This window comes from Impatiens glandulifera, chromosome 4 (genome assembly GCF_907164915.1).
Source record: "Impatiens glandulifera chromosome 4, dImpGla2.1, whole genome shotgun sequence".
NCBI lineage: Eukaryota > Viridiplantae > Streptophyta > Magnoliopsida > Ericales > Balsaminaceae > Impatiens > Impatiens glandulifera.
This window is the reverse complement of record NC_061865.1, coordinates 10,864,398-10,882,464: the sequence shown is the minus strand read 5'-3', so window position 1 is coordinate 10,882,464 and position 18,067 is coordinate 10,864,398. Positions and strand designations below refer to the sequence as shown.

Here is an 18,067-nt window from a genome sequence, read left to right as displayed (position 1 = left end):
CCTGTCAAAAAATATATACATATTTTAATATTAAAACCTGTTTATATATATTACATAATTAGGTAGGCTAATCTCACATAATGTTTTTTTTTTAAATTAGGGTAATAATTTATTTAATTGAAGTTACATTAACAAATAATTTTAATGATTCAAACAAGATAATACTGAAAGATCTATTTCTTTTTATAATATGATATTATTAAGTTGGATAGAAAGAATATATAAATCATGATATTGGCCTTGGATTGATGTTGTTTTAACTTTTTTCTGACTTTTATTTTTTTAAGGTGAAAAGTCTATTTTCATTATTTACAAAGAAGAAATTAAAACAAATTTGGAAACAGATGATCGATAGCTAGATCTAGGTTTGATAAAAAAAAAAATTATTTAAAAACTATTTTTTATTTCTATCATTCAGTTTATTATCTATTAAAATGTAATTTTTTCAAAAAAAATAAAACATCAAATAAGCTCAAGGATAAGAAAAAAAATAGAAGAAGCATACAAATCCATTCCATTGTTTTCATAACACAAAATTTGTTTTTCATATAATTAACAACATTAATACAACTGTTCTACTTCTCTAAATATCATAAAAAACATAAAAGTGTGACACACCAGTTTAAGGATTCACCATTTTGTTTGAAATGATGCTATTTTTGGATCCAAACTTCTTTTCTATGCCCATTGAAAATCTTCTAACTAAACCTCCATTCAAACTTATGTTTGAATGTCGTCGACCACTATTGCTCGGGCTCAAAGTGGATTCTTGCTCCGAGGATCCATCCACTTTTCGAATGATTTGTAATTTGTTCTTCTTTTCCTACCAATGGAATTCGATTAGTCCTTGCTTCTACGACTAATGACACTATATCAGAGAAGTTATTGGTTCTTGTTTTTCATTGTTTTGTTGTTTTGAATAATGCTTTTAAAAATAAAATTGTTATTACAAAATCAACTAACCCTTTGTTTTTTTTGCATCTCCTCTTCTTTCTCATATCTTGTCAAATTGTACTCTTCCAACATTTCCAACAAAGGTACCTTCAAAACAACAACATTAATGTCATCAAATTACAAACATGGTTTTCTCATATATATACATGTTTCTTTTACCTCATCATATAAGAACACTTCGTTTCTTTCTTCTTCCCAATATTTTGTCTTCTCTATCAGTGACTCAACTAAACCTACATTAAGAATCCAATTCAATTAATTAAAATTTAGAATGATACAAATAATACAAAACTGAATAATTTGATTGCAGCTTACTTGGGATTTTGTTCACCATTATTCGACCAAGTTCTGCGCGTCTCAAATTTTTGTGAGAACCTCTTTTTACTGAATAACGGTTATCATCCTGTAATAATATTGAAATAATCAAATTTATTGTAATGAAGTATGAACATATGAATTGAATGAAATGAAAACTGTCTGACCCTATTGTATTCTTCCAACCATCTTTCCTCTTCTCGAGCTGTCATCCATTTTTCGACCTTCTCCATTATCACTTGTCTGCTAAAAGCTTCTTCTTTCGCTCGAGCTATCTGGTTATCCATACTTGTGAGCAGATCCTCATGATCAATCACCCCTATTTTTTCATATCTTAGTTGTTTTTTCAAGTAAAATATCATTGTGATGCAACAAATTAGACTGACCTGAGTTGATTAGATTGACTATGTTATCTATCTCTGATCTTGAAGGTATTTCCATATGGGATCTTTTGCAAATCTCCTTAAGTTCTGTTTTTTTCTTGATGAAAAGATCTTTCATTTTACTTGCTTTTTGTTGATCCAATCTCTTTACTTCTGCCTCAGCCTTTTGAATTCTTTCGAGTGTGAGGCTTCCAGGATTAGAAATTTCAGAAGATAAACGGTCTTCAAATGGTGTGTTCATAAGTTCCCATAGATTTGTCAATGTTTTACCCAAATGATTCAGCTGCACTCAAATTTAAGATCAAGTTTTAAAAAAAATGAAATAGAAGAATTCAATTAAGTTATGTATATATATATAGTAATAACCTTGTGAAGCCTTGCATGCTTTTCTTCTTCCAAAGAGAGTAATGTTGAGTCCAGTTTAGCTAGAATATCATCACTTATGTTCTTCGAAAGCCCGGATACTTCGTTTAAGGTATGATGAACCTTTGTTATGATGATTGATGAATCAAGTCCCATTATTGCAGATATGTTTTGGATTCTTCTTGTGTATTTCTCTACTCTTTCCAGTCTATCATTCTTTTTTTTGTTTATTTTTTTTTTCAGGTAGAAAAAAGGTAAATGATTATCATTTTAAAGATGAATTGCTGAATTGATGATGATCAATGAAAATGGTTACCTTGTCATTGAGAAGTCTTTGAAGCTGGTTTTGATATTCTTCCAATTTCTTAATTGAAAGATCATTCTTATATGTCATTGATGGAATATTGGATTCAGCTCGGCCTGCTATTTCAGAAGAGATTTTGAGAATTTGGGCTTGAATTGATTGAAATTGTTTAAGTCTTTCTTCTTTTATAAGCTGCATTTCATGTAGAGCTGGTGTTATGGATGCCAATTGCTCCTTCAAAGTCCCTTTCATCTTCTCTGGCTGCAGATATCACCATTATTAAGTCTTGTTACAAAAAAGTTGATACAAAAATGATCAAAATTCTTACTCTGGCAGGGAGGAGAGATCTTTCGCCTAATATGAGAAGAAGATGAGTGAACTCGGCTTCTGATTCAGCCAGTTCTTGATGAAGTTTAGTTCTTGAGATATTTGCATTGTCAACTTTTCTTCTGTAGACTTGTAGGCAATCTTGTTCAAGATCTAGGAGAATCTTTTCTCTTATGTATGGATCCTCTCCAATTTCATCCCAGATAATCTGTAATTCTTCAAGAAGGTACCCACATGATGTATCTAGCATTGAAATGGAGTTTGGGATTAAGGATCCCATGGTGAATTCTGATTATGGTTGTCTTCTTCATGAATGATAAATCTGAGTTTTCTAAAGAAATGGATCAGTAATGTAAGTTAATGGGTGTCTGTCAGTTATTGCTTTAAAGAAAAGGTTTATAATGTTGAAGCTTTGAATTCAAGGCAAGGTTGTTTTCATTGGTGTATATGTTTTTTTCAAAATCATGATGATTAGCTTATGATGAATGAGATTTTGGATCTATTTTTTCAAAGCTTTTGAGACTTTTGATTGTTACGTTATAAAAACGAAGATTTCACCTCAATTATTTTTAACGTTTATAATTTATTATTTACGTGATATTTATAAATAAATAAATAAAATATGAATTTAATGCGAAATAAGAATTTTAACTACCTATTCTCTTAAATTCAACCGTAAAAGATTTCGAAAGGTTGAAATTTATTAATTAAATTAGTAATATTTATATTTTTTATTTATAAATATCATTTAATAATAATTTAATAGGAGTTTGAAATCATTAAAGTAAAATTTCATTTCTTATAAGTTTAACAATAATAATCTTTAAATTGTGAGATTTAAAAAAAAAAAAAATCTTTATATTTTGAGCGATAGGAAACTAATCCAAGTAATCCACAACTTTATTTAAAAAAGAAGAGCTCTAATTTTACAATTCTAATATTTTTTTAAATTTATTCTTACATTTTATTGATAAATTGTTGTCATGTTAATAGTTTTTGAAAGCTTTATTATATATTTTTTTTATGATATAGCACAATACAAGTGATTAAATCTTATTTTAATTTAAAATATTTTTAATAAAAATCAAACTCACATTTTATAAGACTCAAATTATTAAAGTTATTTATAAATTATTATAAGTAAAAATAATATTTAATATAAATAGTAGAAGTAATTGATAAAAACAAAATTCTTAAGCTTTGACTTAACTGTCATATTGGTTCTTAAAGTTATAATACTTTATTTACTCATTCTATTATTAAATATAAGTTCAAATTTTGAAAAATAAAATATAAAAATATATTTAAATATTTGTATTAATTTTTAAAATTCATAAATAATATATTTTAAACTTATTTAATAATACAAACAATAAAATCAAATATTATATATTTTAAGATCAATCTAAAAATTAAAAGGAAAAAATATTAATTATTTCTAAATCTTATACGAGTATATATTAAAAAATAAAGGCATGATTCAATCTTTATGATTAACTAGCATGTATCACGTGCAATATTAAAAAATAAAGGCATGATTCAATCTTTATGATTAACTAGCATGTATCACGTGCAAATGCACGAGTAATAATATAAAAAACTGTGAAAAAATATTACGGTAAAATTTTTATGGGTGGGTCAACTCACAATCCGACTCAAATATTCATTTACTCTCACATATATCCAAATTAACCACAGCTCTCGACCTGGCAATCCGGACACTTTAAAAATTAAGCATCATTATATATATATAGATTAGTTAGTTAAAAAGTTGAACTTATATTGTTAAAATGTCACGCGTTTATCAAATTTTGGGTTGAATTTAAAATATAAAGTGTTATTAGCCTTGGTTAAAATGTTGTACTTGTTTTGTTAGGTTGCAAGTTCGAACCATACCTATAGCATTTTTAATTTTATTTTTAACCGTTTTAAGTTTATGGGCGGGTCAACCCACAATCCGACTCAAGTATCCATTTACTCTCACATATATCCAAATTAACCACAGCTCTCGACCCGGCAATCTGGACACTTTAAAAATTAAGCATCATTATATATATATATATAGATTAGTTAGTTAAAAAGTTTAACTTATATTGTTAAAATGTCACGCGTTTATCAAATTTTGGGTTGAATTTAAAATATAAAGTGTTATTAGCCTAGTTGGGTAAAATGTTATACTTGTTTTGTTAGGTTGCAAGTTCGAACCATACCTATAGTATTTTAAATTTTATTTTTAACCGCTTTAAGTTTATGGGCGGGTCAAACCATAATCCGACCCAAGTATCCATTTACTCTCACATATATCCAAATTAACCACAGCTCTCGACCCGGCAATCCGGACACTTTAAAAATTAAGCATCATTATATATATATATAGATGATGACAATTTAAAAACAATTGAATTGAATTGTCCCGTTTGAGGCGGGTTTTTTTCGGTTTGATTGGTAGTTGACCAGGAATTGAGCGGATATAGTATTTGTATTCCCGCTCTGACCCGTCCTGATCTTACCCTGATCAGGACCCCAATTTTGTCCTGAACACTCTAAATACAATTAAATATATAAAATCATAAATATATTTATTTATTTATTTATTATATTTTATAAGAATGGTAAGTTTATTTTTTTTATAATAATATAAAATTTTAATATATAATATATTATATTAAAAAAACTATTTATATAATTTTTATTTTTTTTAAATATAGTATAAACGGTGCTCTGTGTGGATTTTCCAAAATCGAATGAGACATGAATGGTATTAAAAAAATCTTCAATGTAAAAATAGGACGAAGATGATAAATGCATTACTCACCCAAATCTCTCTATTGTCATCCCTAATTGTAATCTATTCTATTTTAATGAAATTTAGAATATGAAAAAAAATTGTTTGATAAATAAAAAACTAAATTAATTTTAGTTTTAAGTTTAATAATTTTTGAACGGTAACAAAGATCTTTCATAAAATTAAAAAAAAAAAAGAAAAAAAAAAAAGCAATCTTGATTCTTGGAATAGCCTAATTGTTCAGCGAGAAAACAAGGTCTCAATATATATATATATAATCAAGTGAGCGATCTCATTCTTCAATTCGTCTCTCGTAAGGTTTACTCCGTCTCTGAAAATGGCGGCAACTCCAATTACTCTCTAGGGTTTCGATTTTTTTTTCTTTAATTTCCATTCTCTGCAACCATGTTCGGAACTCCTTCCTCAACGCCGGCATTCGGAACTCCATCATCTACACCAGCAGCATTCGGTGCCCCATCAATGACGCCTCCATTCGGAACTCCATCTTCCACACCTGCATTCGGAACTCCATCCTCAACACCCATGTTTACCCCTTCCGTAACCCCATCATTTGGAGCACCCTCTACCCCTTCTTTCTCTACAGGTTTTGGTTCATCATTATTCTCTACACCCTTCTCTCAACAGCAGCAAGCTTCTCCTTTTCAGCAGCAGACTTCCGGTTCTTTCGGATTCCCCTCTTCGTTTGGTGCGACACCGCAGCAGCAGCAGCAGCCCGCTCAATCAACACCTTTTGGTCAGTTGCCGTCTGCTACTTCTCTTCCATTCGGAAATGTTCAATTGACCACCCAGATGGCTCCTGTGGCGCCCCTTCCTTTCTCTCTTGCCGATCGTGATATCCAAGTGGGTTTTGTTTCAGATAGATATTCTGTATGATTCTTGTTCTTAGTTTTTTATTCATATGTTGTCTTGACCCTTTAGGCAATCCTTGAAGCTTACAAGGAGGAACCAGGGAATACTAAATATGCATTTAAGGTCTGATTTGTCTGATTTCTTGTTTAACCATTGTTCCATTTTTATCTCTACTATTTCTAAGGCTTTGCAGTTTTAAAATTTTCTGTTTGCAGCATCTATTGTTCAGTGTAACTGAACCTCAGCACAGAACAAAACCCGCTATTGTATCAGACGTGAGTTGTGTAATTGGGCTACTGTTTTTGATTTCTTATGTGTACTAGAGGTTTATTTTGAATCTTGTTGCCTGAATTTTAATTTGACCTAATTTGAGAAATAGTTTGCATTGGCAGATCATGTGGGCAGAAGCAATTTGTAAGCTTGATGGTATGGATAGTTCTGATAGGGACCGGCTTTGGCCCCAACTTGTTCAGGGTTTCAAAGATCTGTCTCTGCGCCTCAAGGTACTTTTTGTGATTGTTCTTATATGAATTTGGACATACAGAAGCATATGCAGATAGGAGATAGATTTGATATGTGTGAGTCTCGAATATTATCAGATGTTAGTGAACACATATGTTACGTATTGAGTCTATTGAAAAACACAACTATTGTAGAATTTCTTTGATGATGATGATGAAGACAACATGTTTGGACACGGGTTATTCACAAGTTTGAATTTTGTTGGTATTTATGTTGAATTAATTATGCAGCTTCAAGATGAAGTCATATTATCAGATGCTGAGAGGTTGCGAACAACTCAAAGCAATGTCAAGATGGTATTCCCTCTAAGTCCCGCGGTTATTATTCACAATGTCTGAAAAGAAAACATTAGCAGCCTTATAATTAACGAGTAATGTAAATTTGCAGCTTCAAAGGCATGTTCAAGCTGGAACTCTGCCTTGGATTGAAAGGATGAGACAGAAAGAGCAAGTTCTTCAAAGGCGCCTCATAAAGGTTTATAAATTATTTTTTAAGATTTTTAATTTGGTTTCGTGTTATATAATTTAGTATGGTCTGTTAAGGTAATGAGAGTATTAGAAGCTTTGGAGGGAAAAGGTTTCAGGATGCCTTTAGTAAAAGGAGAAGCAGATTTGGCTGAGAAGTTGACTTCAATTACAAGACAGGTTTTGGTTTCTTCTTTGATTAAACTATTACCTGTTTTTTTCCGTATCTTTAAATAACCGAGCTGGTTTTTCTGTTCTGCAGTTGAAGGGATCTGGAGCAGAACTTTCAAGGAGAGTTCAAAATCTGCATAATATAGCTAGACTTCAGTCTAGCAATGGAGTTATTGGCACTCCGGTTTACCTTCCAGGATCGACTAAAATCCATGACCAGAGTCTTGCTGATATGCACGAGGTTTGAGTTAGTTAGCATCTATTTGTTAATATTTCGGTTTGTGATTGTGATTTTAACGATTGAATATTGAACAGGTTCTACAGCAGCAGACGGAAGCCATTGCGAAGCTCGGGAATGTGCTGAAGAGAGACATTAGAGATATTGAGATAATTATGGCTGAAGATACAGAAATGACTACAGCAGATGCAAGCTAAACCACTTTTTTTGTTTGTTTCTTTTTTTTTGTTGTTGAATCTTGGACCCTTTGGTGCTTGTAGAAAATGAATCTGGATATTTCTTTGTGACTTATTAAACATAAATTAAGTGGCTGGATAATTCATTATATAGTTTTTGTTACTCAAATCCCAACTAAAAAATTGAGTCAAGTTTCTAAGTGTTATTAGGTTGGGAAAGTTTTTAAATAAGGGTCAAAATTTGCATGGAAAACAAAAGCTATCAACATTCTGTATAAGCTCATTCTGTATAAGCTTCGGCCATAATAAGCAAAACGAGAGATGTCCAACCGGTGAAAACTCGAGCGCCTTTTCCTTTCCCTTTTTTCTGTTCATATTGCTCCCAGAAGAATCCCGTCTGTTGATGGTTCTGGACAACATTTCTGTTGAAAAACAGTTTGTGAGTTTTAATGATATAACAACAGAAGTAGTAATTCATGGAGTTCATTGAAACTCCACCTTATGAGGTTTCTTCTTAAGTTATTGTAAATGTCCCTCGCTTTGTCTCTATATGGTCCATCTTCTGCAGGATAAATCAAACAATATTAAAAAGTTAACAAAATATGTAAGGTCATTGATCAAATGAACTTATTTGAAAAGTAGTAATTTGTCACAATTATGATTGGAAAGTCTCCACACAAAAAAATTCAAAGTGATTTTCTATTTTCCTGTTTTTTCATGGCAAATTTCTGGATTCTGATCAATTTTCAGTTAAAAAAATATCAAACAAACATGTATTGTGATTATGTAAAAAGACCAATAAACGCATAATCTCCCTACATATTTTTTTCTCCAAACTCATTTGTCACTGCTATATATTTTGGCGATTTTCAGATTCTTCTTGAAATCTATTAGATTCTTAGAATAGTACAGTTTCAACTCACATTTTTTTGTTTCTCTTCTTGTGGAGGAAAATCTTACCTTTAGAGTAATGGTGTAGTGAAGAAAGAACCAAGTAGTTGATGTTCATCCAAATGGGACCTCTCCAGTATGGGGCATCATGTTCTGTATTGTGTTTCATATACATTGAACTTGCAGATTCAAACAAACACAAAAAGAAAGGGGGGTCAGGTCAGATAAGAAGATCAAAAGTCTACAAAGAATCCATAACCGATGACTACCTTGATTTCGACAGAGATCGAAGACCGAATTCTGTCCACATAATACTCTTGTTAGAAATCAGGTTAAGTTGTTGTTCTAGAATTTGAGACTCCTGTGAGTATGTATACTAAGGGTTAGAAAAATGAAGTGCTAATATTTATTAAATAACATGTTTGATGCAACTTACAGGTGGAATAATCCTCGCAATGAATGGAAATAGGCTTACGTATCCTACATGAGGAACAAACCTCAGCTTTGGATCTTCCAAAACTTCACGTATTAGCTCACGATTTATGTAGTTGTTGCTTCCTACAACTTCTTGCCATCTCAAACGTACCTAAGTTACAAATCATCATCCTCTGGATATTATTATCCAAATACAATGTCATAATCAAAGGTTCAAGTTGTGTTGAAAAATCGGGGCAAGAACCAAGTAATGGATATGATTCTCCTTTTATATTTTTTATTTATCATGGTGTATGTCTGTGTTCTGCTAAAACCCTCATTAACTGTATCAGCTGAGGAAACTGAAAGCTATTTATTTATAACAGAGTAGGAGGCGTTTGATAATTTGTCACTTCTAAGCGATGAAGTTCTTATTTGAGTTAAGTTCACATATAAAACCACTTAACTATTTAGATTAAGCTCAAATTAAGCAAAATAAATAAATAATTAGCTTCGGTATGTGCTATGAATGACTTAACTAAGACAACTTCAACCTTAGAAATGAATCATAATATGTCATTATAAGGATAAAATAGTCTTTAAATAATTTGCTGGTGTTAGTTGCACATTTTATCAAATCAACTTACATACCAAGTACTTAAAACTTAGATATTTTCATTTGGTGTATTCAACATATATTTTTTAAGGACTTAATTCACACTTAAAAGTCAGTATTCCTTATTCACCATTTATATAAAACGTGGCAATATCATCAGAAGGAAAATAGCGAACATTGCTTGCACAAAAATCAAAATTCAGAAAAGAAAGGTATGCAAAAGGCTGTGTACCTTCTCTGTGTGATTCCCAAAGTCAGAATAAGCACCAGAAGCATGGTCAAAATGCATCTAAATAAAAGTCAAAAGTAGTGTTATAGAACAGTATGCATATCTAGGAAAAGCATTACTGAAGCTATAGAGACCCATATATCAATCCCATTAAAACTGAAAGTGAAAATACACAATCTATCACTATAATTAGTGATTCTCCTAGATACCAATTTTCTGTACAAAAGGCAGCACACATCCCCCATATTGTTCAATGCAAACCAACTCAATTTCAATCCAAACTAATTAGTATTAATTTGCAATTACAATGTAGCAAATCAACAAGTTAAGTACGCATTGTTATTTGTTAGATATATAAGCAAAATACTGCAAATCCACTAGAGTAGCTCAAGTGGCAAGAATCTTGCCTATGAGACCAAAAATATTGAGTTTGATTCTCATTTCCCACTAAGAACGTCTTAAGTTGAAGTGGGGGGGGGGGGGGCATGGCTGTGGGAGGTCGTGCTAAGTTCCTAAACTAAAAAAATGATAGAATTCTCAAGACTTTAGCACGACACCGGGAAGGAATAAAATGAGTATGATACTCGGAATAGAAAAGAAATGACTTCTTCATTATGCCAGCTTTTGCATATGTAAAGGGGAATTACCCCTTTTGCTACCATTGGATTAACATAGCCATTAGAATATGATGATGATAATTTCTTAAATTCCATTAGACCATCATGTAGTATAGGTGGAGGACCAGGCTAGGTCAGAGATAAGATAGTCCAGCACAAGTTAATCAGTTTTAGACAATTGGGTGACACATAAATTCATCATAACAATTAATCTTATACAAACCTGATTTAGAATATCAAAATCTGAGAGTAGCTTAGCCATTGAGCCATAGTCCTGTATCATTTGATTTAAAAATCTATTACTTCAAAAATCCACATAAATTTCTCATAAAATCTATTATATTTTTTTGTACTTTAGTTTAACCTTTTCCATTTTGTCCCCCTTCTTAAGAAGCTTCGAAATTGAGTGCATACAGTCAGCTGCAAGAAGCATCCAGCATCTCAGGTCCACATGACGCTCATCTTCATTTGGATGTGATGAACGTGGATAATCATCTAATCCAGATGTCAAAGTCTGGAAATAAACAAGTCAATAAGACAACCATAATTATGGCCACATCTTATAAACAAAATTTCTCAAAGAAAATAGGTCAGATAAGATGGAAGATGGTCACAGGTTAGCTGTAATGGCTTGCCTTAGCTTCAAAACTAAAAATTCAAATGAGTAACAAAATGAACCTTAGGATTTAGCTCACGAATTGTTGTACTGTCTCTTCCATGCCAGAAGTAGCTGCCAGCTTCTTTGCCTGTCAAAGTGAGGGAAGTACACAGCACATCAGCAGATTAATTGTCTTTTCTTATCAGTGGAGATGTGATTTTCGCATTAACTATGTGGAATGATAATTCTCTTTAAAAAAACACAATAGAAATATAGTAGCCCAAAAAATAATCATCAGTATTGTTAAGAAGACAAAAAATCAGCTAACCTGATTGTGTTGTATTAAACCATTGAAACCAGCCATGAAAACGGATAAATGCCCTTTCCAGAAAGGAAGATATCTCCTCACTTTCTTCAATGGTAAACCTGCCTTTCTTCATGCCACAGACAAAGTCTGAAAGAATCAAGGCTACGAGTTCAGTGAACATGTTGTTTTTCTATTATAAGTATGGAACACAAAAAATGTGGAGTAAATGGTAAAACATTCTTCATACCACGTAAAACCAAAAATAGAGTCGGCGGATTTCCATTTGATGGATGTTGTACAACATATTCCTCTGGAACCTTGCTACAAAAATGAACACAAAGGAGTGAGAAAAATATTATAAACAATGGTATCACAATGAGTATATCTCAATAAGAGAAACACTCTGATTTAAAGGGGGGTCATGACTGTAGGTGTCATGCTAGACACCCGGAAAAAAAAAACAGGTCACAAAAAGATTAAAATAAAAGAGAGAATACTGTAGAAACACCTTAATGCTTCAGCAACAGGTCACAAAAAGATTAAAATAAAAGAGAGAATACTGTAGAAACACCTTAATGCTTCAGCACCTAAGATCTGTTCACGTGGAATCCATCCATCTATGTTCATCAAGTCTATCCAATGTCCAATAATATCCAAGCAGATACGCAAATCCCAGCGCCTATTCAGATAGGACAATTTTGCATTCCAATATAAGACAACTACTTGTGGAATTCAACTAAAGAAACAAATAGGCTACAAACCAGATCACTAAGTCGTGAAATCCTTCATCCCACAAAAACCCCCTTGGAAAGAAGGGCCGACTGGGAACAGCTGAATACAGCTCAGCTGGCCAGTATAAAAGGTTTTGACCATTCTTAAGCTGCAAGAAGTAAGAAGAATGCATATTACTGTAGAAATTCCAAGAGAATAGTCAGAAAATAGTCTATGTTTTCCTCGCAATTGTCCATACATATAAAAGTTCTTTATGCATGACCGTGATTGACAGATATTGGTACAAAAAAGGATAATATTGGAATGCTATCCACATGTTCCCCAAGGCTATAAGAAAGATTCTACAGCAGGATTAAAATGATAAAGAAAATTGTCTTACATTAGGATTTGTGGGGACTGAGATTTTTGACTGGCCATAAAAATAGCCGATACCACCAAATAGATTACTAATGGCAGCCTTTCCAACAGAGATTGACTCAGATCCAAACTGAAAATCAAAGAAGATAGGTGTTAGTTTTTCCAATTATAAGGAATGAGTTCTGAAACAACTCCAGGCATAATCAGAAGTTCTTCTCAAATAGATTCACAACCAAAACAATATTATCAATTACTAACAAAAATTTACATGTTTGATATCAATATTGTTAGACAATGAATACGTCTATTATGTATTGGTCAAGCAACACAAAATGATCAACTACCAAATTATTACTTTCGATCAATGAGAAGAAAATTGTTCAAAAAGAAGAATCAACAAAGAAAATGGTTTCTTCTTTTCATGTACTAACAAGTTAAATTATAAAGTCATATTTTGCTGTTAACCATCAAATTGCTTCTACAATTCAAGTTCAACTAAAATTTGCAGATGGAACTAAGTGGTCAAATTCACGTAAACAAATACCTCATCAGAAAGATTAAAGCAAGTTTTGAATTTTGTATCAAATTCCTTTTGCTTCTCATCAAGACGACTGGTCAAAGAGGCGCCTGATATAAAAAAGAAAAATCAGCCACAGCTTATTTTGTTAAACATTGCAAAATTTGTATGGAAAAATAGAAGTTAGTAAGATGGTGATTAATGCAAGACACTTGTGAGAGAGGGACAATTGAGTGACATAACTAGTATCAAGATGAGTGCATCACATAACCAAAGTACAAGCAATTGAATGAACTCTTATAATCTCACAGATAATTCAGATCAAAGTGAATGCATCACGTAACTGAACAATAAAAACAATGAATGGACACTTCTTGCAAAATTGCTCTATCCATGTATTCCTTGCATACAGATGTCTTTAATCTTTACCACTGATCATATTTAATTGCAAACATGATCAGTGCTAATGCCCCTAGTCCATAAAAGATATAAGGAAAGTAGAGCCTCTTAATATTTCAATTTTTTTAAACTGCCTCTTAATATTTCAATATTATTACATACTAGGTTCCCAACATTCTCAGGCCATTTCATTTTAGCTACCAAATTTGATGAAAGGGACACATCTTAGTAAATATCTACCTCTGTATTGTTAATAAATGATTCTTCACTACCAAATAATGGCACGCATTCCTTTTACTAAATAAAAATACATCTGCTTAACGCAAGACCTCATTTGTTAACTTAACAGCAATCCTTCTCAGCAACCAAGTTTACATTTTGTGTAACTTCTCTTTCAACATACATTAGCATTAACATAACAAGTATGTGAAGGGTTTTGTTTGACAGCTCCACTGAGCATAACTAAATTTTGTATTAATCCTTTTATGGTTAGGCTGGCAGGAGGATATAGTTCATCCAACAACCTCAACCTTTCTCAATATTTATGGTTTTCTCTTAGGGTCCGTTTGGATGAGTGAAATTGGAATTGGCATTAGAATTTTCATTCTAATTCCACAATAATTGACATTGAATTTTACAATTCAATTCCTATGTTTGAAAAAATTATAGAATTCTAATTCAATTCAAATTGTTATGTTTGAAAAAAAATATAGTAAAAACAATTTAAATATATATTATATATATTATTAAGATATTTGTTCGACAAAGCCTATTAGGATAGCTCAAGTGTCAAGAGTTTTGTTTAGGGTTCAATTCTCCATAAAAAAATATCGATTCGACATGTTAACTTCCTAAATTAAAAAAACATATATCGATTCGGCATTTTAATTTCCTAAATTCAAGAAAACGAAATATTGGTTCGACATGTTAACTTCCTAAATTAAAAAATATATATCGGTTCGACATATTAACTTACTAAATTAAAAAATATATATTATTAGTTCAAGACGTTAACCGTGTTGTAAATGATAAAATAATAAGATGTTTTGTTTGGAAAACATTGAAAAAATAAATATTGAAATTACAATTCCGAGCTAAAAAGAGTGGAATGGAGAATTATAAAATTACATTGGTTTGAATTTCATTGGAATTCTAATTTCAATTCCAATTCTTAAATATTATATGGCCTACCAAATCTAAGAGTTGGAATTACACCTCCCAATTCCAATTCCATGGTTACCAAACACACCTCTTCATTTTCTCAATTTTCTTTCAAGAGGTAAAATGTTGAGATATTCATCAACTCCTCCATTAGACTATATGGATCATGGCAGAAACAAGAAAATTCAGTACCTGAAAGGTGGTTGACACGTTCTGTGAGTCTTGAGCCTTCTAAATCAGTTCCAGAAACAAAAGCCATATCGATTCTAAAAGGAAGCCTAACAGAGACCTGCAGCAAGCCCACGCGCCGCCTCATAAGAATTTCTATCAAAGTATTAGAATGGGTATCCTAGTTGACATTATCACTGGGAGCTAACATCCCTTATTCACAAACCTGAAATACTAAAACATTTGAAGACTCCTCAGAAGTGTCTGAGAGCTGCAAACGATCAAGCTTTCTTGCCTAACAAATCCGAAAAAAATGATCTTCAGGCAAAGAATAAGGGGGCAGATATTATGAGCATAAATGACCAATGAAAACAGTCATAAAAAATGAAGCATCATAATAGAAATGGTCAATACGTGAAAAAGAACTGATACATGGAACTAAAAGACAAAAACTATAGATAACTCTTTACATACTTGAACACCAAGGTTGTGTTGGACAAGGTCTGTCAAATTGTGAATGTGAGGTGTCCTAAAACCAGAGTAATGAACTTCCAGATTATCCTGTGAGAAAATATATTAAAAGAAAGTATCCAGGAAAGAGAATATGTGCGTACACATGCTGGAGAGACAAAATCAATTAATGATTTAATTCAAGTGTGGAGAAGGCGAGTCTTAAAGTAGAAGGAAGAACCTTCTCTATTCAATAAACTACCTTTGATTCTAAATGTAGTTGCCAACTGCCTATATCTTTTCGTGATCCAGATGCCACTAAAGAATTGTCCTGATTGTATGGGCTATTTCCCCACAGGTTTATAGGACTTCCTTCTTCTTCAGCCAGATAGAAGAAAAGATGTGCTACTCTTGATGCGCTCTCTCTAATTTCTGATCTGTTTGACCAGAGCACTTCAAATTAGAAAGTTTATGATGCAAATGATACTCTATCAAACCTACCTCTGATAACAAAAGATTCTCACCAACAACATTCATCTGAGATACAAGCTCTACAAAAGGTGATATTAGAATGTATTGAAAATTTGAAACATCTTGTCTAAGAAAACACTTAAAAGGATGTCTCCATTCATTTTTTGTTTGATATCCCATGAAATTATAAAGCAATAAGAAAACGGAAGAGTTAAAAGATCACATTAGATCAGAAAAATATTACACTAAAGGATAATACTAGACCAACTAAAATAAGGAAATGTACAAGGAGAGAAAATAGTACTATAAAATGCTCCAAATTGTCTGCTTCTTTGCCACAAGAATGACATTAGCATATATCACTATATGCATATCAAAATGTTTGTCCTCCAAATCATAATTCAATTTGGTGTCCTAATTTAGATAATATCCTAGTTTACAGTTGCCTCTTGAAAAAGAAAGAAGAATATTTAAATTTGTAAAAAAAATCAGACAGACATTATCATCTAGGTAGAAAGTGAATATACTTACTCTTCATTCCGCGCATCAATTCGCACAGCCCAGTCACCTCCATATCCACTGCCTTCTTCCTTTGATTTCAAAAAACTTGTCATCAATGCCATTTCTTGGTCAACCAAATTTTGGTGACCATAATCTCTCCCATTGTGATGTGTCCAGCCATATGTTTTCAACTCATCTGAATTTTGGCATATGTGTCTCATGGAGTATCTTCCGTCTTTAATACCAAGCCACATGAGTCCAGCAACTAATGACTTTGGTGTCCTATTATTTACAAATGTTAATTAAAAATACCATTAACATGATGCAAACCAAATAGATATGATAAATAAAAAGGAATGTATTTTGTTCCTGTAATCTTGAGTTATATCATCTACCAACCAGTCCGCAGACAATAAACATCAATCAATAAATTAGGAGAGACAAGAAAGGAACGAGATATGACAAGAAAAGACCATTGTCATGTTGGAAGAGCAATTTCTTAGTGTTCTCACTTCCATCGGTGTGGGATATTATGGACTTAATTCATAGCCTTAGACACTAATTTGGTTCTCGTTCTAAGTTTTGTTGTGCTGTGTTCTGTTTATTTCTTTCATTTGCTCTGCACTGTCTCTTTGTCACCTTCTCAATTGACCTTAAAAAATAAAATACATCAAGTAAGAGCACCATCTGCATCTACCGTGTGATGTTTCCAAATAGGCTCAATCTGTAGCAGAAAAGTGTGAATACCCGCAGATCGAACCAACATTCCTTTACCTTAGAAAAATAGACCTTTGTGATTGACACATTTATGCATAAAAACACATTTCTATTAGAATCATCAGAGCATATTAAATTGACTCTATGCATCTGCTGAAAATATTCTGTAGAAGAAAACTGAGGATAGCTGTCGATATTTACAAAGATTAAACCTAACACTATCCATTTACTGTTGGAATACTTTCAATATTTTTTCCTACTGCTTTAGCATGAAAATGACGCAACGAAAGTTCTAATAACGTAAGTTGATACCAACAAGACATATACACACACAAACTAGAGGTAATAGACTGGAGAATAATGTATGCTACTAATAAAATAAGAGAATCATTGATGATCTTCATACTTCCTTAAGCAGGATGCATCACAGTTAGTTACAGATACATAAAATATATAATACCTTGCCCGGACTCCAAAATAAACTTGAGGACGATAAGTTCCCCAATATAAGCTCTCCTTATGGTCACCTTGAAACTGAAAGAATTAGCGCGATCAATTACGGTTAAAACAAACAAGAAATCAACATTTCCAATTCCATCACACATTCATTCATTCGAAATTCAAGGCTATAGTTATGAACGATTTACATATGAGAAAACAAAATCGGTCACACCTGAGGAAGATCCATAACTTTTGGAGCAGGAAATGGCGTTATGACTCGAGGTCTTTTCTGAAGTTCTTCGAAAGGAATCATGAGATGACGAATAACAAAGAAGACGATGATCAATGAAATGCATCCAAATCCTACGAGAACAGCTGGATTGATATCGAAGATACGAAGCAAACTTTCTTCTCTATTACTGTTGCCTCTACGTAATCTGCGACTGGACTTGAAATCAAGAAGAGATTGACTGGGAGTATCATCTCCTACTGCAGACTTTGACTTTACTCGGCTTCGAGCGCTACTCCGTCCACCTCCAGTCATCTTTTTCTCTAGCTACTCAAATTGGGGGAGCTCGGTATTTAACCACCCCCTAAGAAGAAGAAGAA

The 18,067-nt window shown here is 32.3% G+C and overlaps 3 protein-coding genes across 3 annotated transcripts; 1 reads left to right on the top strand and 2 right to left on the bottom strand.

The window, feature by feature from the left end:
- Nucleotides 1–494: 494 nt before the first annotated feature.
- On the bottom strand, nt 495–2,945 carry LOC124936622 (65-kDa microtubule-associated protein 8). Its single transcript, XM_047477135.1, has 9 exons — nt 2,648–2,945; nt 2,332–2,580; nt 2,019–2,231; nt 1,656–1,935; nt 1,437–1,588; nt 1,270–1,357; nt 1,114–1,187; nt 964–1,041; nt 495–823 (listed from the first exon to the last, which is right to left on the bottom strand). The coding sequence occupies exons 1-9, from the start codon at nt 2,924–2,926 to the stop codon at nt 623–625; spliced, it is 1,614 nt and encodes a 537-aa protein (XP_047333091.1). The 5' UTR covers nt 2,927–2,945; the 3' UTR covers nt 495–622.
- Nucleotides 2,946–5,721: 2,776 nt separating this feature from the next.
- Nucleotides 5,722–8,032, top strand: LOC124933497 (nuclear pore complex protein NUP54). Its single transcript, XM_047473908.1, has 9 exons — nt 5,722–6,292; nt 6,371–6,424; nt 6,517–6,576; nt 6,694–6,804; nt 7,054–7,119; nt 7,211–7,297; nt 7,366–7,467; nt 7,550–7,699; nt 7,774–8,032. The coding sequence occupies exons 1-9, from the start codon at nt 5,837–5,839 to the stop codon at nt 7,891–7,893; spliced, it is 1,206 nt and encodes a 401-aa protein (XP_047329864.1). The 5' UTR covers nt 5,722–5,836; the 3' UTR covers nt 7,894–8,032.
- On the bottom strand, nt 7,925–18,064 carry LOC124933496 (mannosyl-oligosaccharide glucosidase GCS1-like). Its single transcript, XM_047473907.1, has 22 exons — nt 17,691–18,064; nt 17,478–17,551; nt 16,331–16,582; nt 15,591–15,765; nt 15,353–15,439; nt 15,105–15,173; nt 14,903–14,999; nt 13,178–13,260; nt 12,656–12,763; nt 12,306–12,424; nt 12,116–12,223; nt 11,792–11,865; nt 11,566–11,691; nt 11,318–11,385; nt 11,004–11,153; nt 10,863–10,913; nt 10,026–10,082; nt 9,200–9,349; nt 9,033–9,124; nt 8,833–8,942; nt 8,371–8,434; nt 7,925–8,294 (listed from the first exon to the last, which is right to left on the bottom strand). The coding sequence occupies exons 1-22, from the start codon at nt 18,000–18,002 to the stop codon at nt 8,153–8,155; spliced, it is 2,568 nt and encodes an 855-aa protein (XP_047329863.1). The 5' UTR covers nt 18,003–18,064; the 3' UTR covers nt 7,925–8,152.
- Between the last annotated feature and the right edge of the window lie 3 nt (nt 18,065–18,067).

Excerpts from the sequence above, each read along its gene's own strand:
- LOC124936622 (XM_047477135.1), bottom strand. The coding sequence starts at position 2,926 with ATGGGATCCTTAATCCCAAACTCCATTTCAATGCTAGATACATCATGT. Across the intron at positions 1,589-1,655 it reads AGTCAATCTAATCAACTCAG|GGGTGATTGATCATGAGGAT; the intron begins GTCAGTCTAATT and ends ATGAAAAAATAG. Across the intron at positions 824-963 it reads AGATGCAAAAAAAACAAAGG|GAAAAGAAGAACAAATTACA; the intron begins GTTAGTTGATTT and ends TTCCATTGGTAG.
- LOC124933497 (XM_047473908.1), top strand. The coding sequence starts at position 5,837 with ATGTTCGGAACTCCTTCCTCAACGCCGGCATTCGGAACTCCATCATCT. Across the intron at positions 6,577-6,693 it reads AACCCGCTATTGTATCAGAC|ATCATGTGGGCAGAAGCAAT; the intron begins GTGAGTTGTGTA and ends TTGCATTGGCAG. Across the intron at positions 7,700-7,773 it reads GTCTTGCTGATATGCACGAG|GTTCTACAGCAGCAGACGGA; the intron begins GTTTGAGTTAGT and ends AATATTGAACAG.
- LOC124933496 (XM_047473907.1), bottom strand. The coding sequence starts at position 18,002 with ATGACTGGAGGTGGACGGAGTAGCGCTCGAAGCCGAGTAAAGTCAAAG. Across the intron at positions 15,440-15,590 it reads AACTACATTTAGAATCAAAG|GATAATCTGGAAGTTCATTA; the intron begins GTAGTTTATTGA and ends ATTTTCTCACAG. Across the intron at positions 8,435-8,832 it reads ACTACACCATTACTCTAAAG|AAGATGGACCATATAGAGAC; the intron begins GTAAGATTTTCC and ends TTTATCCTGCAG.